Below are 27,138 nucleotides of genomic sequence, written 5' to 3'. Positions count from 1 at the left end.
AATAATTAAAACCTAAAAGGTCTCTTTTTAGTACTATTTTATTTTTTGTTTTTGAAAAATAAGTTTATTTCCTCTAAATATTATAATTACTCGCCTTTTTTTAGGTGTAATAGTTGAAATTTTAACGAAAGGATAGAAACAAGAATAATCTTTTTTTATATTTTTTTTTAAATTTAACTTAGTTTTTTAAGACAACAGTAGAAAAATAGATAATAAAACGTGAAATTGAGTGATGGCAAGAATACTCTAATTTTTAGAAAAAAAATTAGCAAAAATCATGAATTACTCTTTTCTATATTTATATTGGATGCAAGGTGGGGTGCAAATAGATGGTGCAACGGTAGTTGCACCTTTAGCTTTTCTCTCCTTATATGTATATATAAACACGATAGTTGACCAAAAACCACATTCTCTGTAGTGCGGCAAAAAAAGATAATATAACTCCCCCCAACTAACAACCATGAATTACTCTTTGTAATTAAGTATGAAATCTTCGCAATTAACACAATCACAACTTTTATATACTTTATGTTCCAAATTATAATTTGGAACAGAACCAAAGTAGTTTACTTACCACATAAACCGAAGTAATTTCCTAATTTAACAACATACTAACTCACCCATTTATCCAAATCCGCATACAACGCACACCTAATAACATTATAGAAAACTACAAACTACGGCAAACCATAGGCAATGGGGGTGTCTAAAGGCTGAAACCCATGTCCAAGTGTTGCCTTCCAAACTCGATCGATATCGGACATTCCATAGCCACATTCGTGCTCTGTCCACCCCTCCATTGCATGCACCACACCAGCAATGCGCCATGCACTCATCACCCGCCTCGGTAACCAATTCTGCAACAAATGAAATTAAAGTTCATTTGGCCCTGCCTAATACTAAAAATAGAGTATTTGTGGGCAGAGTGAAGTTAGGAATAACTTTTTTTTTTTTTTTTTTTTTTGTATATATCGTCTTTTTTGTATTAAATCTATAATTTTTATCTTTTTATGTAAAAGTGGTGTATTGCATATTTGTTCTGAGTGTGTGTTTTACCTCACAAGAATGCATGTTTTCAAGGGAAGGAGGAGCTTTCATTGCAGGAGTGCAGTGGTAAAAGCAATCTTTCCGTAAAATCTTTGGAGGGAATTGAGAGAATGGAATGAAAGTTGTGCCTTTTGGAGCCTTCAGCTGTTCTTCATCTGTAAGTCCTTCTCCCACCAACCATATCTGCTATCAAAATTCACATGAAACCTAATAAATTAAATTAAATTAAATTAAATTAATTAAAGCCATTATTAAGAAAGAACCAAAAATATAGAGTAATTTTGGAAGTCACACATTATGGGAATGGCCTTCTGCAAGAACTAGGGTGTCTTCATAGTTGTTCGAAGCTTTGTTGAGCTTTTTATAGTGTTCATTCAAAACACCAATCTGAATGCCTCTTTTGGAAAGGGAATGATAGAGTGCGAAGGCCAACTTTGTAAATTTTCCTGTGAGAAGGACTTGTGTTGCAAATTTGGGAATATTATTGAGCACTACAGCCACAGCCAAGCTACTCCCATCCACTACCCTAACTTTTAATTTAGGGTTTCTTTGAATATAAATCTCTCCATATTTGTTCAGCTCCTCTCCCTGCAGATTAGATATAAATATATATGTTTGGTATTTTGGGTTTTTATAAATATATATATATATATATTTGAAGAAATGAGTTGCTTGCCTGATTCAAGAGGCCTAAGGTTAAGACTTTACAGCCCTTCTGATCGGCATTGGTTATAGCTTCTTCAATCAAGCTGTTTATTGATTCGGTTTGCCATTGAAGTAAGTACTGTGCTCATATAAGTTCACACTCCTTTTGTTAGATACCATACTACTAGTTATAGTTATAGGTAGATAACCATTTTAATTTTGATTTTTTCCAAATTGTACTTGTTTTCCTTAACTTATTTACCTCAGTTTTCCTAACTAAACATTTTGAACTGATCTTTTGCCAAATTCTAAATTACTAAGAATTAGCAACATTTGATTTTTGTTTCATAGTAAAACTAGAACTCTTAATCAAATTAAAGAAAAAACCAATCATTTAGAGTCTGTTTGATAATATTTTATTTTCTAAAATTTAGACACTATTTCTAACTTTAAGTTTCTTCCTTTGAGATTTATTTTTTCACCGATGGTTTAAAAAATCAAATTAGATTTTGAAAACTAAAAAAAGGATAGTTTTTAGAATTTTGTTTATCATGAAATGGAAATGAAATACGCTTACTTTTCAAAAACAAAAAATAAAATGATTAAACTTTTAAAAACTCTAAGTTGAAATACTAAGAAAGCTGACAATAAAACAAATAAAATAGAAGACTGAAAGTATTATGAAAAAGCTTAGTTTTAAAAAGTTAAAAAAGAAATCAAATAGTTATCCGTAGAATAGTTTTTTTTTTTTTTTTAATTTTAGTATTAAAAATTAAGCATATGAATCTAATTCCTAATAATGTAATATTTATTTTTCTAAAACTAGTTATAAATCTTCAATATGCATATTTAAATTCAAAACTAATTATTCAAATGGTGTTTTTTTCCTAAATATTTTTAAAATTTGAAATTTGAGAAAATTGGCACCTGAACGTTAAATTTGGGGATGGCCCAAGTTTGCATCTTCAACTTTTCAATTTGGTTGCTTTCAACAATAAATGTACGGCCATAGATCCATGTCAGCATCATGGTGATTGGGGACAGCAAGTTCAGATACCACGTGGAGTTATGGGGCCTGGATGCCAGCTCGGCAAATCCTAGCCGTAGATGATAAATGGAATCGGGAGTTGTGAGATGAGTCAGATGAACCACGTCCGCAAGCTCTTCGTCTCTTTTTAGGGATTTGAAATAAAGATCGTCGGTAGTTTTGTGGACCGTGGCGTAGATGTAATCGTAAAATGGCATGAAGAGGGAGTAGTTGGTTCGGAATTGAGTGTGATGCAACGAGTGAAACCTGTTTTTACTCGAACAAAAAATTTAGAAAAACAAAAAGACTTTTTTTAGTTAACTATTTTTTTTTTGGATTACTTTCAAATATTAAGTTTCCACTCTTTACCATTATATTTGCATTTGTAATGATGTTTTCTTTTTCCTTTTATAGAAAAAGACCCAACTACACTACATTAAATATAAAGAACACATATTTTTAGATATAACATAAATAATTAAACAAATATATATTCAATTTTAGTTTTGGTATTTTCAAATATCCGGTTTTCAAATAATATAATTTCAATAAATCTTAAATTTAGTTTCTAAAATTAATTTAATTTTTCATTGTTATATTGTTATTTGATAATGTTTGCTCTAGCACTTATTTGTTTTAAGGCAGCAAAGGTAGTTCAAGGCATGGTTAGGAGTTAGTTTTAACTAAATTAATTATAATTTTTAGCAATTTTAGAGATAGTAATCAATTCTATTATAAACATTCTAAAAGTTTAATGTCGATAAAATCTACCGTATTTTCAATATTATATATGCTAATACTTTAAATTTAATTATCATATATCTCATTGTTCATTTATAGTTATTGATTTTTACAAAATTAAAAAGCGTATTTTAAAGTTATTTTGAATCTAATAAATGAAATCTACTGAACCTTAGCTGAAGTGAAAAAGTGATTAAAATCTTCATGTCCCAGAAATTTAACCATCATTACTTCTGGTATATGTTAACATCTCTATATATAATAGTAATGAAATTAAGAAAGATTTTTTTTGGTGTGATTTAAATGAACTCAAAAGGATAGGAACAGTCAAAATGCATCCAAGTATTGCTTGTTTTCTTAAACAAAAGGACTTGATGAAAATTAAAATTTTGATTATAAATTTCGTTCTTAGAAAAAATTAAAATTTAGTTTATCTAGTTAGTTTGATTAAAGCCTAAACTCAAACCATAAGGACATCATAAGGATTGTCTACGATATTTTTATCAAATTATTGAAGACTAAATTTAAATTTGTAAAATTCAGACATTAAATTCTTAATTTTCCAACCGAATTTGCAATAATTTTAACAAAATGAAATTAAAGTAAGAGAGAGGGACTTACGATGGAGTATAGAGGAGGAACTTGAGAGGAGGAAAGAGAGTGAATAGACGATTGGGGATGAACTCAAAGTTGCAGTGTCCCATATAGTTCATGAAGTCAATGTAAGTAATATAAACAGCATAAGCTCCCACCGATATTGTTCCACTGAACACTGCCGTCATAATTGGTATTGCAAACAAAACAAAATATGCAAATTCCTCCGCAAATGGATGTATCACAGCTGCATGTCCATTATCACCAAAGCACCGATTAACTTAAAAAGCTTAATTGCTAAATACGAATTAAATTTCAGATAAACTAAATATATTTCTTTCAATATTTCAAGACTCGGAAGAAACTGTTAAAGAGTAGAGCAGCTAGCATTTTTCATTTTTTCTTATTTAACTTTTGTTAACATGAGAATCTCATAACAATAAGATTGCTGGACTTATTGTATTTATGTTTTACTTCTTAATGCTGGGTTTTCTTCCTCAAAAGATATGTTTGATCTTTAGTGTTTTTACAAATAAATATATATTGCATCTAATCTCATTCATTCCTTTCTTTTAGACATTAAAAAAAAAATTAAAAACAATTCATGAAATAATAACAAATTTTTATTGGACAATTACTTAGGGCTCTAGATAGTTTTTTTCAGTTTGATTATAGAACATCACATCGTTGCTAGAAATTTTTGCCAGCATACTATCATGTCATAAAAGCTTTTCACCAACTAATTTTAGTATTAGTCAACGAGAAGGATACAACAAAATAGAACGCTTTTAAAACAATAATAACTAAATAGGGAAAGAATAACGCAAACAAAACAGACTAAACCCATAAATATTATAGGGTCGTTCAAGCTTATTTCTAGAAAATTTATTGCTAGCTTTATTAAATATTAAATGTAGTCGAAAAAAAATAATGTCACTAAAACTTTCATGAAGTAAAAGACCCTTGAATTGTAGTTAGTAACAATTTTGTTCTTTGTGATTTTAAATTTGAAATATTTTTAGTTATCAATAACTTTAATCATTTTATATCTTACAATTTGTATCTATGTATTTTTTATCATAAAAATTATTATTAAAGCTCAATAAAAAAGTTTACCTATGATGATTGATAAACTAATTTAATGATACTTGTCCTTAAGTAACAAAAATCGATAATTAATTTTTATGATAAAGACTTGTTTTTATAAATTTTACAGAATATGTACTAAATTATTTTTTATTGAAGTTTAAAGGTTAAATTGTTCTACATTTTGAAAGTAAAAAGATTAAAATGTTACTTATCAAAAATTATAAATATAGACAATAATAATAATAGTAGAATAATAATAATAGTAGAATAATAATAATAATAATAATAATAATAATAATATATTTTGAAACATTTTACATAGGGAAGATGAAATACATGTGAAACACAGCTAGCTAAACTGATTAAGAAACTATATATCCCTCCCTAATTACTACATGAAGAAAGAAAAAGTGCCCGCATTTAAGGGCATGTTTAGTTCACAATGCTTTTTGTTTTTAAAAACATTTTTTACAAGATTTTCAAATATACCAAAAAACCAAACAAACAAATTTTAGATATTATATAAAAGTTTTGGTGCACATTATGTTGACAAAATCTAACATTTTGATATATTTTGTAAATACTTTGATTCATTTGTTATTTAGTATAAGTTTTCTTTGTTATATTTAAAATTAAAAATCTTAAAATTTTTATACTAGTAAAGGTAGAAAAAAAAAACTATAACTTCTTTTATAATTGATGATTTAAGTATTGAATATATTTTGAACAATTATTTTTACTTAAATACTAACTCTTCGATATTGTGTTGAATCCACTGTTTTTAATTTTTTATTCTTAGATTATCTAAGAAACAAACCCTAAATTTTTATCACGTTACCATTACCTCATTAAAAAATAAATATATAAATAAACCACAAATTGTATTAGTTTAAATATTTTTTTAAACTTAATTGTAACATCGAAAACTCAGCATTTTTGTCCACATCTATGAACAAAATATACACAAATTTAGATGCATTTATTCATCAGATCTAATATCAATAAACTACTAAAACTAAGTATGCAGGGAGAAAACTTCTATTTTTGTAAATAAACTTAAAAAAACTAAAGGAGATTGGTGAAGGAAAATGACTTACATGTAATTGGCTCGGTAACAATGGAGGAGTGATGATGAGAGTGGTAGCGAGAATAGAGATAATGATGATGCAAAGCTCTGTGAAACCAATAATACAGAAACTCCACTGGCCCTGCGTGTAGCAAAAACACCATTACCACTCCATCCGTTCTCCATAGAGGAAGATTTGAAGCTTTCTCAATACAATTGCTTGCTATGTAAAACAATACTCCATTCAACAGTATTTGATCGTCCCTGTTCAACCAAAAATTCATATATACTTCTGTTTCAATCGCTTTCATAATACAAATTGTTCACAGATAGCTCCATATAACCTATGAAAAATATACGTGTAAATTTAATTAACAGTTCCGTTCTCTGTCTACTTGTTCGAATTCATGAGCGTCTATTCAATAATTTTCACAATATAAATTGTTCGCAGATAGTTTGATATAGCAGGAAGAATGTACGTTGAATTTACCAGTTCCGTTCTCTGTCTAGCTACTTGTTCGAATTCATAAGCTGCTACTCGATAATTTTCACAACATGAATTGTTCACAGATAGTTCGCTAAAGCAGGAACATATACGTTTAATTTACCAGTTTACTTCGCTGTTTACTTGTTCGAATTCATAAACGTACTTCTATTCAATAATTTTCACTGTATAAAATGTTCACAGATAGTTAATTCGATAAAAGCAGGAAGAATATACGTTTTGTTTACCAGTTTCGTTCTCTGTCTACTTGTTCGAATTCTACGCCCTTGTCGACGATCCGAGCGGTGCCTTTTGCAGTTCGATAACGAGAAAAAGAGATCCATATTTGGCTATGGATCATCCTCCACAAAAGAAAAGGAAAAATGAAGAGATATGAAATGTCTCTCTCCGTCTCATCCTTCGCTATGTAATGGTAGAGACTGTGAATCACGCCAGGAGCCAAAACAAGATACTACAACCAGAAATTTCCGCAACGATTCAGTTTCATTTCAACAAATTTTAGTCAATAATGAATATGCAAAGCAGATAAACATCCACAAGACTAAAAATCTTTTTTCATACTTAGATTTCCATTTTTTTTTTCTAATCGCGAATCGGAATCCCTAGCACACAAAAATTACCGAAAATCAAAAGATATTGAACAGTGATTTCAGGCCGTGAATCATCAATAACTCATACTTAGAATTTCATTTTAGTGAAATATGTAATAATATGTAATAATGTTATTTTAAAAAAACAGATTATATGCATGAGATGCAGTCGATGAAGGAGCATAGATAACAATGGCGGTGAGCGGAGTATATACGAAGGAAGCAAGAAGAAAAGAAAGAGCAATAGATAATGAAAGAGACCTTGAAGCTTCCGAGAGGCTTCCATGGCCAATCGGTGAGAATCCCGGGCGTAGAAGCCATTTAAGCTCCAGTTTTCTTTCAGTTTCAACCTCTTTGGTTTCTCAAGCTCCTTTTATAGAGGGAAAATTTCAGTTGGTTAATGTTCAAAGCACCTTTTACCGCCTTCAAATCAAAATTAAAATATCTTTCATTACGCTTTTCTATTAATCCTTTTAAAATATATAAAAATTAAACAAATTTTTCGTAAAATATAATAAAATTTTATGGTAAATTTTGATAAATATAAAAAATATTTCAGTTTCACTCGTTCTTGTCTGAGTTGCGTAAATTTGGATAACTAAATTTGATTTTGCTGTGATTGACGACATAATTGACGAGGTATTTTTGGTATTTTCTATGGTGGATCGGTAGGTTTTTCCGTTTTTTGAATTGTTCGTGTAAACCAGTTGTATTTTTTAAAAGACTCCAGATTTTAATCTATTAATTTATAAAATCAAATTTTAATTTGCATAATATTTTTAACGTAATAATTTTTCTATTTTATATATACATATACTTTCTATATAACTTATTTATATATTTAAAATTATCTATTTTATCAAACTTTGTTAAGTAATAATATTATTGATTTTCATTCAATAAAATATACCAGGTGAAACTAATTTCAGAATTACGATAAAAACATTGATATAGACTATTTTATTTTAAAACAATGGGTAATCTAATATTTTAAAATAATTAAATAAAGTTTAAATTATACGGAATAAAAAACATTTAAGTTAATTTAAAAGTTTCATATTAAATTTTTACATCCATTTTGATTTTTCACTTCTAAATTTTTGTTTTTAGTTAGTTCTTAAATTATAGCTATATACATATAAATAGTTGTAATTCATTTAATTACATAGTAAATATTAACGTAAAGGATTGACAGTAAGAATTTAATAAAAATAAAAAATAATGTTAAAAGTGTAAAATTTAAAATCATTGGTCATATTGAAAAACCTCTCTAAATACACGAGTAAAAAAATGTAACATTTTGAAATTTAGATATCGAAGAAAAATCATTTTAAATTTTTGTCGATACTAATTTTCAAATCTTGAAGTTAAAATATTATTGCATAACAATTTTTAAAAAAATCAATAAAGAAAAACTTGCCTTGAGAATTAAATTTAAATTTGAAATATTAAAATTAAAGCATTTTTATAGTATGGGCACTGGTAGATGGTTAAATGCTGATTACCCTCAGGTTGTATCTGTATGATTCTGTGTATATGAAAATATCAGAGGCCATTTCTGGAAACATTTTTCAAACTCTCTTTTTCTAATTCCAATTAAATCACTTTTTTCAAACTCTCTTTTTCAATTCTTCAGAGTTAATGTTATATTTATTGCCTACTATGACTTTTTTTGAATTGAGAGATCCAATTGGTAACCTTTTGTTACATTTGCAAATAAATTACTTTTATTTTTATTTGAAAATAGACCTAAACCTACGTTTACTTCCATCAAATTTTGATAGATTAACGTGGATAAAGTAAATGAGTCGTATTCGGTTTCTTCTTGTATTTGCATTTATTATGATATGTGGAACTCACATCCAAATCTATAAACTGATTGATCATGACTTGAGATGTTGATAATCATACATTGGAAAAACCAACAAGACTCACACACACACTCCTTATAAGATAGATTACTCCTTTCATTATCAATTAGTTTTGAGATGAAATTTCATTCTATCAAATTTTGGTATTAGAGTCACGTTAAGTCAAAATGGGTAATTCAATATAAGATTGGTGAACCCAAGGAAGCTTGAGGGGGAATCTTGAACCAAATAGTCATTTTGAAAATTTTTAAGTAAACGACATCAAAAGCAATTCAATTATATATGCGGTTGAAGAAACTCATTATAAGTAATCTATCAATGAAATTCCATTGCAATAGCTCTAATTTTCAATATAGTTTGGTAGATGTGGTCTAGATGTTCTATTTGATTTCTAAATGTATAATATTTATATCTAATAATTTCTACAAATATATTGTCTAAAAGTTCAACTACTAAAATGTATGTATCACCGATTGTTGAACTAAACTATATTGTCTAGAAGTTTAACAAATCGGAGTATGATAACTATTACAAAAATAGTTTGTATGAAAAAATTTCTTTACTATTTTTCGTAACTCTTTTTTAGTCCTATAATCCATCCACTACAAGAATTTTGGCCTTTAATGTCGGTTTAAAACCGACATTAAAGGCCTTTAATGTCACTTGGCAACCGACATCTTTGTGAGCGTTATTAAAGGTCTTTAATGTCGGTTGGGCTTTAATGTCGGTTTAAAAACGACATTAAAGGCCTCTTTAATGTCGGTTTAAAAACGACATTAAAGGCCTTTAATGTCAGTTTTCAACCGACATCTTTGATGGTGTTATTGAAGCCCTTTAATGTCGGTTGGGCTTTAATGTCGGTTTAAAAACGACATTAAAGCCCTCTTTAATGTCGGTTTGTTAGTTTTCAACCGACATCTTTGATAGTGTTATTGAAGCTCTTTAATGTCGGTTGAACTCTGATATGTCGGTTTAAAACCGACATTAAAGCCTAGTTTTTTTATTCGTTTTTACAAATTTATTTTTATTTAATTGTTACATTATTGTCCTATAGACCGACATTGGGTCAATGTAGATAAATATGTTTTTCACACGCCAACAAATCAATGAAATTCATATTATGTTAGAAACTATAACATTTGTCTTTTACATTTGAATACACAAAATAAAATATTAATATTATGTTTATATATACATTTCTACAATAGTACATGAAAAAAAAATTCTAATACAAGAATTAAATAATTAAAAATCCTAAATGCCTTCTCAGTCTTCAATTTTCAACGGTCGCTTGACCATTTCTACACAATCGCTTAGCTTTCAACCCGATATCACTTCAATTATCTACAAACAATATCCAAATAAACCATTTATATGAATAACAAAGCTGTTTGAAGTACTGAAATTGCAGAAAAGGATGAAAAGTTCTTAATATTGCCCACCAAATGAATAATCAACATTTTTTTACATAACATTATTATGAAAACCAATATCAATCTATAAAGAAATAAGCAACATCAACACAATAAGCTGAAAAGTAAAGCTTATTGTAGTCCAACGTAAGCATAAGTAGCGCAAAGAAAAAATGTCCCTTACGTCACCAATGGAATTTCATTCCAAGTAAACATAAACATCATTAAAAATTAACTAAAATAATAAATAATAAACAAAACCAGAGAAAGAGTTTATGCTGAACTAAAGATCTCTTTTGTAATAATAATATATATGTTTTAAACTTTTGCTGAAGCAGATATGCAGAAGCTTGACTTTCTAGTTCCAGTCCCAAATTATACATCATAATAAGACCAGAAGTTGCTAGTACTTTTCTCATCATTATATCCACATGTTTTTCTAAAATAATAAGAGCAATGAAAGAACAAAAGCAAGTGTCATAATGGACGAGCTAAAGACATAATGCTTAAGAATTGAATAAAGTAACATGGCTATGTAAAATCAACCTGTAAGACTAACCTGGATCAGGATGAAGTGTTTTTGGGTCACTGGGACCAACCAATATATTAGTGTCAAGCATAGTAATAAGCAGTTCTATAGCCTGTGGGGACTCATAGGAGAAAGAAAGTGTCCCCTGAAAAGGGAGGAATTAACAGCCAAAATCATTGACTTTCATTTACACCACATATAATACACACAGAAAGTGCTTGTACCTCAACTTTTCTTTCACTCTGTGGGGATGTTCAATTCACAAGAAACCACTTAAAATGGGATACATTAAAAGATGATCCAAACATAGAATAACACCTACCTCATAGCCAGACACGGTTGTGTTTCAGTAGTCCAAATCTCGAACAAAAGTCTTGTCCACATCCATGTTAACTGTACTATCCATCACTTAAAATGTGAATGGTTTAAGTTGCAACTACAAATTCAAATTTTAGAATTAACACAATTGCACATTGAGAAAACATGCAACAAACTTTGTTAACCACCCCACCATCCAGAAACTATTGAAAATTATTCTAATTCATCCAAACCATGTCAATCAAAATGAAGTATGAAGATAGATTTGGAAGTCCTGAGAGAAAGAATACTTCTAAAATCAAAACTAAAATTTCATAGAGGAATGATGAACTAAGGAACCATCAGAATTACCAATTTTGGCCAAGTCAAGTAGGTGTATCTATTGAGAAGGACAAAAGTTCAAAACCCACAAAAATAATAATAATAATAATAAAAGAAAGAAAGAACCATCCTCGACCAAAATTAATCCTCAATAGCTAAAAGCTGTTCGGTTCACATCATGGTTGCGTCTTCTTTTGAAAACACTCATCATTTGGTTCCTTAATTTCATCTCCATCAGTTTCAAAACCAAAATCGCATTCCCCAAATATTTGAAACAAACAAAAAATAAAGATGAAGACAAGATTTGAGCATAAACATAGAAAAGAAGGGAAGTTTAAAGCATTGTATACTTATCATTTTCTCTTGTATAGTTTATATATTCAAAGTCGTTCTATTGTTGCTCACATGAGCTAGCTCTTAAATTCAAATTCAACTAGGCTCTTTATCAGTGGTTGAGAGAGGGGTAGGAGAAGAATCTTTTACCTTTCTGTTTGTCTTAACCTTCACATAAATCCTTTTTTTTTAACAAGGTTGAAAATTCTTGGTCCACTTCACCATGTATATTGTATACATTGGAATAAACTGTAGACAACTATTCGTATAGGGTTGTATCCTTTTAACTCCATGAGTAGCATGTTCCTTTATGAATAGACACCATTTCAAATTTTAACCAACTTGAGGAATAGACTATCCAAATGGTCATGAATCTATAAATATGTTTTTTCTTCGAATTGGTTTTTAACCTTTCTCATAAACATTTTTCTTCCATAAAACTTTCTTCCTATTATAAATTTGTTGAAGTTTTCTTTGTTCCACAAACTTGGGTTCGTTAGATTTTGTGAACACTGTACAAGGTGTTCCTCTCACAAGAAAGTGTTTGCCAAAACAGTCATACCTTAACCGATTCACTTGGCTAACCAAAACAGTCATACCCAAATCCTTGAAACTCCCAGTATGGCTAATCCCACAATGTTTAACCCATAAATCATTCATACCCAGAAACTGTTTGCCAAAACGCTCAGCCCAAAACAAGTTTGAGTTACCTTTGAAAGCGCCGACAATATCGTCAGGATCGATCTCCGGCAACACCCATTCCTTCTTACTCCAAACGCCGGAACCATAAGGCCACGTAGTTTTCCCCACGCGCGAATCGAAGAGGTTTCGCCAATAGGCGCCGTCATATTTCTTCAATGCCTCCATGTCGTGTTGAATGTCGAGTAACCCACCAGATCGACTTCGGTAAACGATCTCGTCGAGAGAGTAGCACTCAGTGGAGTCGAGGCTAGCGTTAAAAGGGACGTACTTGGCCGAGAAGTTGCTCCGATCTTCTCCGGAGGCTGCACAGTGGCGACGGGCTTCATCTTTGATGTTCTCGTCGGCAGAACGACGGTTCTTGAGAGTGGACAATGGGGGAGAGCCGTCAGTTGGTGGAGAGGGGGAGGAATCAGAGGTAGCTTTAGGGATTCTGAGAATGGGGTTGCGGAATTTTGGGGTGGATTGAAGCTTGGGGTTGCGAGAAGGGAAAGAAATGGTGGGGTTGAAGAGGGAGGAGGTAGCCATTGTTGGGAGTGAAGGTTTTTGGGTGAAGATGGAGGAGGCAGCGGCGGCGGTGATTTGGGGTTTGAAACCCTAAATATATCTTTTATATATGAAACTCCAAAAAAACTTAAAATTATTATGTTTGATATCTATAATGTCGGTTAGAAAAAAAATAGATCTTTAATGTCGGTTTAAAACCGACATTAATCCTTCATCTTTGATGTCGGTTTAAAACCGACATTAAACATCCGCATTTTAAAAAGCGACATTAAAGATCCGTTTTCATTTTTTACAACCGACATTAAAGGTCATATTTCTTCTAGTGATCGCCAACGAGTCGTGGAAAAAGTTTGCACATATCTCGTTATTATGACTAAAACCTCTTTATTTAACCTAATTACTTTTTTTTTTTCATCAAAGGATGGATTGTTTATGAAAATACATTGGAAAAAAAACAAACAAACAAAACAAAAAACAATATTATTAAATTAAAACACGTTTCCACGTCACTTTTATATTCCATAAATATCAAATTTTAAAAAAAATATATTATTTTCTCTTGTCCCTTCAATTTCAAATAAAATACGTAGCTCTCATTTTCACGTCTATTAAAAACATATATATTCTAGGAAATAAAATTGTCTATGATATAATTAAAATATGGACTTTTTTTTTTATTAGGGATGTTTTCAAATATCTTAGACCCAAATTTTATAATTATTACTATTAGTTTAATTATACAATTAATAGTGTTCGTCATGGTTTTAATTACATAATAAACGTTATTCATAATTACTTTTCTATATATAGTTATATACCACATATACACGGTGATCTAATAATCTTTGAATTTGAAGAATTAAATCTACTTAAAGTAATTAAAAAAAAACGTTTTCAATTAGAGATAATTCAATAGGAAGATAATAATTAGGAGAAGAACTTCTCGTGAATAAGTAATTAAATTCAGATATATTTAAGTTGACTTTTTAAATAGAACCATTCAACTTAAGCAAGGGGTCTTTGCTTTTTGAAAAGTTTTGATAGATAGAGTTTCAAACATGTTTCCAAATTTAAACGTTGTTTGTTAAGTTCTACCATTTTTTTCATGCCATATAAAACGCCAAAGGAAAAATTTGACCGATTGAAAGTAATGATGTTCTCTAGTGAAAAATTAATAAAATAAAGATATTTGCTAAGAACGGAATAAATATCATTGGATGAAAATTATAATTAATTAAAACAAATATTGAAAAAAAGCTCAATGCTAACATTCTAAATTCTTCAATATAAATGTCCTCTCCAACCTACTTTTACTTGAAAAAACAAATAATAATTATAGTAATAAGTAAAAACTTACACCGAAAAGTTTAACTAATTTATCAAAACGAGTATAACACAACTATGCATAGTACTCCTTTTAATTTATCACAATTAGTAAAAGGTTAATTGTGCTATATATGGACTTAAAAGTTATATATATATATTTTGTAACTATATAGTAAATATAAATGTACAAAGGCTATACTAGCGTTACACAATCATAAAATATGAGGGAGATCATTTAACCTACATGTATCTAACGAAGGTTTATACTTTAGTATATTAATAGGATTGGCTAAACTAAAATATTACCCATTATGAAACTATGTACAAATATCTACGATAAAATATTGTCAACATGTGCATAACTTAAATCCTGGATAAAAACTTGAACATTTTCACCATAATTTTTGAACTCAAAACAAAAAGGACGATTAGTCATGATGATATGGATTAAATTAATGTTATATTTAGTTGTAATGATTTGAGCTTAGTTTAATTTGATTTCAATAATATAGTTAAATGTTCGTTTTTTACTTTTTACCTATCTAATAAATTTTTTTTTTCTAATCATTCAAAGAAGTAAAATACTGAATTTGTAGTTCTACGCACCCATTAAAGAAGTTTGAGAAGTTGGTGAGAGTGTGACAGAGGATTTAATATTGGCTAAGCAAAAATCCCTTTTGCCAATTCAATAATTATTTCTTACTCTTTCTTCTCATTCTCCTTTCTTGTGAAAGCATTTAATAGTAAGCTCATTTCATGCAAAGAAGGGAAAGATGGAATATATATAGAAAGAACAAACTATAATACAAATGACAATTTTGAGAGGTTATTGTAGATTTATAGTAATCAACTTATTGTACAAAAAAAAAAAAAAAAAAATCAGACAAGTTTGTAAATATTATAATGTTTCAATGGATTCTAATATTCTATTCTATTCTACTTTGGCCCATTTAAAAAGAAGCCATGGAGTTTTCCATGGGCTTGTTGAGTCTGTTTGATTTTGGTCTTAATGGCACATTACACAATCTGGAATATGTTTTCAAGTCAATTTGTGTCAATAAATAGATATGGTAAAATGTCATTGTATCATATCATATATGTTTTCTTATAGACATTGAGCAATTTGCTTGGACCGATCCAAATGATCATAAGAGAAACTTATGAAATTTATCTAAATGCATCGTTCTAAATGTCAATTTAGTTTAACTAGCATTTGAACAACTACGATTCCACGTGTTATCATTTTATGAAAGTTGAATCAAATGATGAAATTAAGGAAGTCAAAATTGCAATATTCACAAACTTTCTAAGCTCAACTAAGTTTTTTTTTATTTACATTTGATTTTCAATTCTCTAAGTTTAGACCTATGCAAGTTAATTGATTTTTGTTGAGCAATTTTCAAGTTTCATTCTTTTAGGACAACTTTCTTTATCATTGTGAAGCAAATGGAAAGATGTTCAAATCAATGTGTACAAAAAACCAATGATAACGTGCCATCTAATTACTTGAAGATTAATTTTGATGCGATATAATGTGAATTTTGAAAGGTTTATGAAATTGTTAAGGTTGTACTGACTCTCTAATGGATCTCGAATTTTGGTTTTCAAACAATACTTGAAAAGTTTAAGAATATCTTCGGATTGAATGGTCTAATTCCATGATTCTCATTGAATCTAACTCCTCTCACGTTGTGATATAAAGTGGAAGAATTTGATTGAAACAAATAATATTATTAAACACATTTGAAGCTTTTTGTCTTTACTCGGATTGAGTTCTTTTAGTTTTTGTTCAAGAATTTGCAATAATGTTGCTTATGTTCTTGCAAAGTTTATAGATTTTTTTTTTTTGTAACTCATTTTCTTCCCATTAGGGAGAATAAGTTTTTTTTTCTTTGGGCTCTCGACTATTTCTGAATAGGTGACTTCGACTTTAAAAGAGTGCCAAGCATATCTTTCTTTTAGCTTTTAATGAAATTTTTACTTAAAAAACATGGATTTCAACTAAAAAAGAAAAAGGGAAAAGAGTATATAGTTTTCAACGATGTTTAAGTTAATGGAATCATTACATTAATGAGTTTTTAGACCTATTACAATTTATAATGAAAATATAACAAATATAGCTAAATGAACCAAAATTATATCTATAAATATAGTAAATTTTTAATATAAATAAACTTTATCATTGTAAATTCAGAAAGTCTATAACTAGAAAATGGCTACGTTAGGAAATGGTTATATTTTACTATAGTCATAGATATTATAAGAACAATTTTATCATATTTTTAATTTGGGGTTACGACTAAAATAATTTTTATTTAAAATAATCACATTTGGCAATATAACAAATTTGGTTTTTTTTGTTTTAAAAAAAGACGTTTTTGAATTGATTTTTGAAGTATCACCAATCAAGTGAATTTTTTTTGGTCAACTTCAACGACCATTGTTGCCAACTCGTAATCATCAGTTTTTAGTAACCATTGCCATCGGCCACCGATTCTAACAACAATTTTTCAGTAACGGTTGTGACTAACTCTTTAATAAAAACATTTTTTAAAAACAAATAAATTTTATTATAATTAATTGGTTAAATAAAATCACCTTTAAAATCAATTTTAAATAGTCGGAAACCATTTTTAAAAACAATCAATTTAATTCATGTTTTGCATTTCCGTCGATGCTATCAACAACACTATTAAAAGAAGAAAAAAAGACATTACGTATTTGTCATTTAATCCATCTAACCATTTGACGAATCACACCAACTTCAATTCATAATTTAACTAATAATTCCAAAAAATATATCACATCAACATTTTGTTAATTATTTGAGTAAAATTAATTATCATCATAATTCAAAGCTACAGAAAGAATGCTCTCGTTTCAAAAAGAATTATTTCCCCAAGAAATAAATGAGAGTGTAATAATAAACCATTAAAAGCCTAAGGGGTCGTTAGGTATTTGATCAAAATAGCCTCATTAAAGGCAGAGGCCACAAATTGAATTATAAAACTGACTTTTATATATATATATATATCTATATATCTTAGATTCATACATAATATTCATAGGTTCATATAGTGATATGATTTTCCCCTAGTAATATTTTCAAAACAGAAACGCATACACACATATTTATACGTAAAAAGCATAACATTAAGGTGATTTAATTAGATGATCATTACATAGAGCCACAGGGAGTGGGAGTGGGAACAGGCTGAAAACCGTGTCGAAGAGTTGCTTTCCAGACTTGATCGATGTTCGACATCGTGTAGCCACACTCGTGCTCTGTCCACCCTTCCATTGCGTGCACTACGCCCGCAATACGCCATGCACTCATCACTCTTCTTGGCAACCAGTTCTGCGATCGTCGTCCAATATAACTTTCGTTATTATTACAATAAGTCTCTAAAGGTTCTTTTAAGCAGTAGAGATAAGGATTTGAACCTTTCATTTAACATGCAAAGAGGTAGGTTTGAGCCTCCTTTTGCTAGTTTTAGATTCAAATGTTGTATAGAAGCATTAATATTCTAGATGTTGTTCGATAACATTTTAATTCTTTTATTTTTGTTTTCTTAAGTATTAATAATTTTCTATACATATTAGAATAAATCGACCTAAATCATTCATTTGTGATAAACATATAATATTTTTAATCATAACCTAAGCAACCATATTTTGTTTGAACTCTAGGCTTCTTACTCAATTATGATGTGTTGAACCAATAACATATATTCTTCACATTTTCACGTGTGGTAAATTTTAATTTGATTTAACGAAATCTAACCTGTTAACTACAAAAATTGATTAGAAATTAAGGAAACAATTAACATTACAAATATAGAACATTCAACTCTACCAATATATTACTATTAGTAAACCAAATGGTTTATCGCTAATGCAACATATATTAAAAAATTTTAATTGATAGATTGGTTTCTAGGAACGTTCTAATACATATAAGCAAAGTTGAGTAGAGTGTACCTCGCAAGAATGCACATTTTCAATAGAACGAGGAGCCTTCATAGCAGGGGTGCAGTGGTAGAAGCAATCTTTGCGTACAATCCTTGGAGGTAACTGCGAGAAGGGAATGAAAGTCGTTCCTTTTGGTGCCTTCATCTGTTCTTCGTTTGTCAGTCCATCTCCTACTAACCATATCTGCATGAAGAAAGAAAAAAAAAATTGATGGGTTTTGTTATTGAACGTTTTCTTCATATGTAATCATGAAAATAGGTGAAAAGATTATAATTAATTGAATTTTGAAAGGTACGTTTTGAGAATAGCCTTTTGAAAGCACTGGACTGCTCTCAAATTTAGTGTTGAATGATTTGTTGAGTTTCCTGTATTCTTCCTCATGTAACACAGCTACCTGCACAAGGATTTATTAACTCAAAATTTCTGTTCATTTTATCAAATGGTTCACTCAGAAAAAATAAAGGGATAAGGCACAAATGGTTTGTTGTTGACCTGAATGCCTCTTTGGCAGAGAGAATAAGAAAGGGCATAAGCCACTTTTGTAAGTTTGCCTCTCAAGAGAACTTGGGTGGCAGATTTGGGGATACTATTGAGAACAACAGCCACAGCCAGACTACTCCCATCCACCACCCTAACTCTTAGCTTAGGGTTCCTTTGCACATAAAGCCCTCCATATATGTTCAGCTCCTCTCCCTGCAATTTTTTTTCTAAATTTTTGTTAGCATCGACTGGATTTATGATCAGAGTTCTGTGAAGAAATGAGTTGTTTTACCTGATTCAAGAGACCTAAACTCAAGACTTTGCAACCCTTTTGATCTGCCTCTACTATAGCATCTTCAATCAAGCTGTTTATTGCTTGTTTTTGCCATTGAAGGAAGTACTGTACAGATAAAGTTCAAAGCTTCATTTGTTAGAGCCTAAACCAAGATTAAATGAGCCTTTAGAGAAAATTTCTCTAGCATTGACATTGTACCTACCACTATTATTGATCACAATTTCACACGTCACTAAATAACATTAATTAATGAGTAGTACTTGACCTTTAGTTCGACTGCACTATCCTTTTTTAGTCCAAGAAACCCCATCAAAATAAAAGAAATCCAAAACTATAAAATATATATAAAAAAAAAAACAAATAAAAATCTTAGATACGTTTGGAGTGTAAATTGAGTAATAAAGTTCTTAGTTGATGTGTTAAAGTTGAGAAGCCATGTGAAGAAAAAACAAAAAGAAAGTAAAATTTGTTGACAGGAGAGCAAACTTCAATAATAAATTTCAATAATGTTTACTATTTGAAGTTAAACTAAAGCCAACTTTTGAAGTTGACAGGTCAAATAACCCCATGTGGCAGTTGGCACCATATAGATGGGAATCCAAAGTTAGGAACCAAATATTACTCTTAATTTATTTCACGGACTTCATAGATGTTACGTTGCCAGTGGCAACCATAAAGGTTAGTGTGAAAAGTTTGACCGTACTAATTCTTTTCTCAATCGCCTTACCCTTTATTAACGGTTACTTGACAAGTAAACAGAGCAATAATAATCAAACAGAACACAAAATCACTGTCAATGGTCACCTGAACATTGAACTTGGGGATGGCCCATGTTTGCATCTTGAGCTTTTCAAATTGGTTCCTTTCAACGACAAATGTGCGGCCATAAATCCAAGTCAACAACATGGACCCTATGGTAATGGGAGACAAGAACCACGTAAACCAAGTGGAAGTGTGGGGCCTGGAGGCCAGATCGGCAAATCCTAACCGTAGATGGTAGATGGATTCAGGAGTTGTAAGATGAGTGAGATAAACCACGTCAGCAACTTCTTCCTCTCTTTTCAGGGATTTTTCGTACAAAGAATCTGAAGAGTTGTCCAGTGTGCCGTAAATGTAATCATACAGAGGCATAAAGAGGGAGTAGTTCGTCCGGAATTGCGTATGATGCAGTGAATGAAACCTGCCATTGTGAACACAATAACATAACTTTCATTCCATCAATAACCTTTTCAATCAGAATGTAGAATTAAACTGAGACAAATTTAACATTATACCATTAAACATAATTTTTTCGATATTACTTTTTAAAAATATTTAATATTATTAGTCTAAAACTTTTTACCCCTCGAAAAATAGATAAAAATTTTGTAAGCAATGTTAAATTTAGTAGATAAAGTACCAAGTGCCTAAATTTTGTCTTACCACATATCCCACTTCTCCGATTATAATTTTTTAAAAAATTGAATAACAAACTATTTAAATAATAAGAAAATGAAATGAAATATCTTTTTAGTAGAGTTAAAATGAAAGATTTGAATCTGTAGAAAAAATTTAAAAAAATTATGCAAAGGAGAAAACAGTAGGAAATAAATGATAGTCGGGCAGTGCCTAGGGATGTCCACGGGGTTGGGCGAGGACAGGGATGCCACTCTTCGTTCCCCTCCCCGCCCCCTATCCCATTCTCCATCCCATCAATTTCCCCGCGTGAAGCGTGGAACGGGGCGGAGATTTCTACAGAAATTTTGCGGGAATCAAGTTTCCCGCAGTAAAATATTCGCCATTTTTTAAAGTTTAATCTCATTTTTCAATCGACATTTACTTGAAATGTATATACATTTCCAATATTGTTTTATTTTCGATAGAATATTATCAATTTTCTTAATTAAAACAATTCAAAATGTCAATTTCTAATTGTTGATAAAAATAAAAATTCAAGAAGATACATATAGAAATCTATCCATAAAATTAAAAATTCCATTAAAAAAAATCAATGATCAATCCACAAGTATTAAAAAACAAAGCCTCCAATATATAATATTTTTTTAAAGAAAAAAATTGTAAATCATAAGTTATGGCACAACATGTACATGTACTTTTTTAGAAAAGTTTACAATATAAAAATGAAATTATGGAAAAAATAAAGAAATGGAATAGAGAAAAAAAAAAAAGAAAAGAAAGGAAGAATATCGCAATAGATTTTTTTGAAAACTCTTTTACATGTTATTAAATAAGTAAATATATATATATATATATATATATATATATATATATATATATATATATATTTATTTATTTATTTATTTATTTATTTATTTATTTATACTAATTATATTTATGTTCGGGGTGGGACGGGGGTCGAAGTGGGGACGGGGCTGGGGTTGAGGCCGGAGAATGTATTCTCATCCTTGGCCCCGTGTTGCCAATAGGAAAAAAAAATTCCACTCCCTCCTCCATTCTCTGTGTAATTGGGTATTCTCCACTCCGTTCAAGACGGATCCCTGCGGAATCCGATCCCGTAGATTAAATTGACATCTCTATCAAACAATAAATTGATACCTTGTATGAGGCTGCATATCACATAAATAGGTGCAACCCCAATTTTCATCCATCTATAAATAGGAAAAAAAGAAAGACAAAAAAAAGAAACTTGGATGCAATTGAGATATACCCATTTTGTATGCACCTAGACTAAGACAAAGACCTAATAAACATGTGTCTCATGTTATGATAGAAACAAGAGATTAGACTGAACTAGTTTAGTGGGAACGAAACAAAGAAAATAAGTAAATATTCTAATTTTACTAAAATCAAATGAAATAAAAGCAATTCTAGTCTATTTATATAAATGCAAAACTATCAGTAAACCAGTGAACTATTATTATTATTATTATTATTATTAGAAAAAAACTTAGGTGCACCTAAAAATTACCCAGCTAAAAAGCATCTATCTCCCATGCATCCAGATCATTTTTTTGAATTTTTTTATTTATATAACAAAAAAGAGAATACTGTGGTTGTTATTATCATTGTTGTAGAGATGTACCTTAGGCTTTGTTATTGTTATTATTATTATTATGGAATTCTCAAACCAAAAAGGCTTCTGTTTTCTGCATCCACGTGGTGGTATTAATTGGTAGGCAGCGATGTATATGTGAAAAGAGAGGGAAGAGTTAAAGAAAAATAAAAACATAGATAAATGTTTTGGAACTCATTAATGGGTGTCTGCTGTCTCCTATTTAATGCATGCCAACCTTCAAATAAAAGTAATTTGTCTTTTTTTTTTTTTTCTCTGTTTTCTGATTTTTGTTTTTCTTTGTAGAGTTTCATGTCCGCCCGTTTATTTTAAATCTTGAATATTGATTCTAAACTTTGATGTCATAAAAGCTTGAAGTACCATTGCCGGCTCAAAATAGGTAGCCTAGGACACAAGTCAACATTAAGTAACATAAGTTTTTTCTTTCTTTTTTGTAGATTCAAGATAAAAATTAATCACAATCAGTTTCCTATAAATTTGTAAGGGTAAAGTAAGAAAACACATTATAATACTGAGTGTAAAATAAAAGTGGTGAGGACACAATAAAAACAATCAACCCAATGAAAAATATTATTATAAGATTTCTTTTAGGTCAAATAGTTTTTCCCTCCTACATCTGTGGAGCTTAAAAATGAGAGGAAAAAACAAACAACAAAAGATGAGATGAGCTTATCCAAAAAAAAAAAAAATTTAAAGAGCTTATTAAAAATACTTTACGAAATTGACAATGAAATTATAGATGCACGCATTTATATTATACAAAACAAGGTGTACTATTAAGTTATTATTTTTAAGTTATAATACATTGGAGTAACCTTTATAGAAGGGCATGATATTATTTTTAGAGCAATTCCTTGCCTTCTCTTTTTCTTTCTTTTTCTTTTTACCTAGTAGAAAAAACAGTTTAAAAACATTTGCCACATGGATGATATTTATTGGGCAATATGGATTGGAGAAGCTAATTGTTACAACTTAGACAACACCCAAATTTTTTTCTTTGTTTTTATTTCTCTATCTCCCTTGCCAATTTTATTTAATGATATGAGATGTTAAATATGAAAGAAGAAAGGAAGAAAGTAAAAAGAGTGGAAGTTATTACAAGACGTTTGATTTTCCACTTCTAACAAAACACTCTAATTCTTTCATAGTTGCAATATTATTTTTATCATTTATAAAATTTTCAAAACTATTCTTAATTAATATTAATGATCTTTAAAATTTTAAATAAAAATTAGACATAAGCAAAAAATCGTTATTTGAAACTATATTGTGACTCTATTACGGTTTCAAATTTTATTAAAAATTACTTGCGCACCACCTTCCAAATTTTAATTTGAGTGGATTACACAAAAAAGAATATAACTCAAATAAATTTTTAAAAAGTAAAAATAAATTGCCATGTGTCAAATTATAATTCAACAGTGATATGCGTAAAATACACAAAGGGTAACTTTGTTTTTCAAAATATAAAGAAAAAATAATAATTGTTCTTTTTTTTTCTACAAGAGCAAACACGTAATGCAACCTAAGTCTCATGCTCCACATCTTATAGCGATAAAGTTTTTCATAAAAGTTGACACGTGTCAAATTTTGATTGGGTTAAGCCTTTTCTTTTTAATATCTTACTTTAAAAAATTGCACTAAGCTACAGCAAATCATTAGAAGATGTTTTCTCGAGAAAGAGAAACTTACGAAGGAGTGTAGAGAAAGTATTTGAGAGGTGGAAAGAGGGTGAAGAGACGATTGGGGATGATCTCAAAGTTGCAGTGCCCCATGTTGTTCATGAAATCAATGTATGTAAGGTATAAGATGTAGACCGACAAAGAAGCAGTTCCAGTAAACAGTACCGTCAACATTGGAATGGCGAAAAGCAGAAAATAAGTCAAGTGCTCCGCAAATGGATGAATCACAGCTGCCACATTATTTCCAATAATCCAGAAGAAATCATCAGCCCCAAGAGATTTTGAACTTAAATTAATGAACTATACAGAAAATAGAATTCAGAGTAAAAGCTATTTTAAAAGAAGGAATAATGGCTTACAAGTGATTGGCTCTGTAACAATGGAGGAATGATGATGAGAATGGTAGCGAGAATATAGATAATGATGGTGCAGAGCTCTGTGAAGCCAATAATAAAGAAACTCCACTGGGCCTGCGTGTAGTAGAAATGTAATAACCACTCCATCTGTCCTCCATAGAGGTAGATTCCGACCTTTCGCCGTTAAGTTGGCTACTAGATAAAACAGAACTCCATTCAACAAAATTTGGTCGTCCCTATCAAGAAATTTAATATGAAAAAAATCCAGAATCAAAATCAGTAAACCGCTAGCTAATTATCATTTTCTTTTCAAATGATTGTTGGAAAATTCCTGAAGTAAATACTGTGGTAGCACAAGAATGTTAGGAAGGGAATTGGAAGTACTGACCAATTTCTTTCTCTATCAACTTGATCGAATTCAAGGCCCTTGTCTACGATCCGAGCATTGCCTTTAGCAGTTCGATGACGAGAAATAGAAATCCATATCTGGTTATGAATCATTCTCCACAAAAGAAGCGGGATAACAACAAGACTGGAAGTATCTCTCTCCGCTTCATCCCTTACTATGTACTGGTAGATGCTGTAGATAAATCCTGGAGCCAAAACCACATACTGTAACCAAAAATTACACAGCGTCATTTCTATTGCTCTGTCGATTGAAATACATATACACATCAATCGCAAACACATTGTGGATAATGCTCGCATTTTTTCAGTACAATGTATATCTAAATTACAACAAAGAACCAAACCTCAAATTACAAACAGCTTAGAGCTAAATTGAAGCGAACAATCATCCGTAAATCTCCATAAGTTCATTTTAGCGACAATTATCTAAGTGACATTTTCACAAACAAATGATGAACAAGAGGTTTCATCAACGGCGAAAAACCTCCATGAACGACGGCATAGAAGGTGTAAATTGGCGGAAAGTAAAATTATGGCGATACATAAGGATGCAGGAAGAGAAAGAAGAGAACTCGGACATGAAAGGTACCTTGAAGGTTCCGAGAGGTGTCCATGGCCAATCAGTGAGGATTCCGGGAGTGGAAGCCATGAATGCGGAAGCTCACAACTGCTTTCGGATTCTGTTCTGTTTTAGTGAAGATTTCTGAAACCGCCTCTTGCATTGTACCTCACCTTTATAAAAGCCGATACGTGTCTTTCTTTATTTTTCCAATTTCGTATTTGCCCCCTTTATTTCTTTCATTTTCTAAAAGAGCCCCTGTAAACCTAGAAATTGTAAAATTTGTCCACTGGATGGATAAATGTCAAATTTTAATTCCAACATTAAAGATCAGCATTTGAAAAACCGACATTAAAGATTCGTGTTCATTTTTTTTAACCAACATTAAAGGCCAGATTTCTTCTAGTGAATCATGTCATCAACTTATCTAATAGTAATCGTGTAGTTTACCTGTATGAGTTGGTATTGAGTTTGTTAACTTTTTTTTCTCTATATATGCAACCGATCTTCCTGTAAATTCAAGGTAATTTTCTTTTTTTATTTGCAACAAAAAATTGGTAGCTAGATTCTACCAATGACCTAAACCACAGATAAATTAATCTTTTAGATCTTGATTGGACGTTGGGTCGAAAGAGGTAGGTAGTTCACATTAGAGACCAACTATTAATTATGAAAACAAAAAAATTATTCATTAATAGTTTTACATCGCTTTTTTGGTACAAATTGAGTGATTTGAACTTGAGATATCTCGTTTTTTAGTATAGAGAAGTATGAGTTGAGTTAAACTTTTGTCGATAGTTCTCCATCACTTTTTTATGTATGAAAACATTACAGGTTAAAATGCATTAAATTTGAACGTTCGAAATTGGAAGTATGAAAATTCTGGAATTTACATCAAAATAGTTAATGTAAAGCAACAAGACTACGGTGACCATCCAATAAGCTTTCTCCACATCAGCTAGCATTTTTCTATTATGATTCTATCTATTCTGTATGTTATAATGATATCGATAATTTACTATTACTCGTGTGTGCATTAAATTCATGGATATATGAAATGGTTAATAACGTTCAACATTATTTTAAAACTTGGTTCGAACTCATTCACTATCAATCTTTCCAAATTGTTTCTCTCATTGATTTTAGTTTAATTTCAAGACGATAACAACAACAATAATAGAATAAAAATTATTAGGTTTCTTTTTACATGTCATGTCGTTTTCTAAATGAACGTGTTATTATTATTTTGTTAGATTTGAACATTTGTCTATAAAAGTGCACATGCACAAATTCATGTGCCTATTTACACAATACATATACACTTTGAGTTATGTTAATTAACTTTAGCCTGTACTATACCATAGTAGGGGAATATTGACTAAAAGGTATAAGGCATAGTGTGATATACATGTCAATTAATTGAATGAATCGTAAATAAGCATATCTTGTATGCATTTTAAGGTTGAATTAATTAATTTAGTACTTAGTGTTTAGGTTAGTTGTACCTAAAAGCATAGCCAAATTTTGATTGTTAGTTTGCACTCTTTTTCCTTTAATCAAATTTTGGCTATGTTTAAGTATAACTTAAAAGCTTGTAAATATAACTAAAGCAGATTTAATATTCAATAGGCTTAGTACTCTATATATTGGTAGTTTAATAATTATCGATTTCTTTTAGTAAATATTTTGTCCTTAATTTCAAAAAACTAACATTTTTATGAATAGATTTTTC

General features: G+C 30.0%; 3 protein-coding genes across 4 annotated transcripts; all 3 read right to left on the bottom strand.

Annotated features, from left to right (window-relative positions):
- Nucleotides 1-452: 452 nt before the first annotated feature.
- Nucleotides 453-7,714, bottom strand: LOC103483426 (very-long-chain aldehyde decarbonylase CER1-like). Of its 2 annotated transcripts, none has more exons than XM_008440040.3 (9): nt 7,566-7,714; nt 6,942-7,165; nt 6,241-6,473; nt 4,082-4,301; nt 2,620-2,986; nt 1,724-1,831; nt 1,342-1,635; nt 1,057-1,233; nt 453-857 (listed from the first exon to the last, which is right to left on the bottom strand). In XM_008440040.3, the coding sequence occupies exons 1-9, from the start codon at nt 7,623-7,625 to the stop codon at nt 678-680; spliced, it is 1,863 nt and encodes a 620-aa protein (XP_008438262.2). In that variant the 5' UTR covers nt 7,626-7,714; the 3' UTR covers nt 453-677. The 2 variants fall into 2 exon arrangements, with proteins under 2 accessions (XP_008438262.2, XP_008438263.2); XM_008440041.3 differs by having other exon boundaries at nt 1,057-1,230.
- A 3,567-nt stretch (nt 7,715-11,281) lies between these two features.
- Nucleotides 11,282-13,359, bottom strand: LOC127149833 (threonine synthase, chloroplastic-like). Its single transcript, XM_051085965.1, has 2 exons — nt 12,799-13,359; nt 11,282-11,509 (listed from the first exon to the last, which is right to left on the bottom strand). The coding sequence occupies exons 1-2, from the start codon at nt 13,313-13,315 to the stop codon at nt 11,463-11,465; spliced, it is 564 nt and encodes a 187-aa protein (XP_050941922.1). The 5' UTR covers nt 13,316-13,359; the 3' UTR covers nt 11,282-11,462.
- A 4,257-nt stretch (nt 13,360-17,616) lies between these two features.
- On the bottom strand, nt 17,617-25,579 carry LOC103483418 (very-long-chain aldehyde decarbonylase CER1-like). Its single transcript, XM_008440031.3, has 10 exons — nt 25,437-25,579; nt 24,828-25,051; nt 24,443-24,675; nt 24,094-24,313; nt 20,172-20,547; nt 19,365-19,472; nt 19,085-19,285; nt 18,888-18,986; nt 18,602-18,775; nt 17,617-17,978 (listed from the first exon to the last, which is right to left on the bottom strand). Exons 1-10 carry the CDS (start codon nt 25,494-25,496, stop codon nt 17,799-17,801), a joined length of 1,875 nt encoding a protein of 624 aa, XP_008438253.1. The 5' UTR covers nt 25,497-25,579; the 3' UTR covers nt 17,617-17,798.
- Between the last annotated feature and the right edge of the window lie 1,559 nt (nt 25,580-27,138).

This window comes from Cucumis melo, chromosome 6 (genome assembly GCF_025177605.1).
Source record: "Cucumis melo cultivar AY chromosome 6, USDA_Cmelo_AY_1.0, whole genome shotgun sequence".
Lineage (NCBI taxonomy): Eukaryota > Viridiplantae > Streptophyta > Magnoliopsida > Cucurbitales > Cucurbitaceae > Cucumis > Cucumis melo.
Note: the sequence above shows the minus strand (reverse complement) of the source record. Positions and strands in the feature narration are given on the sequence as shown.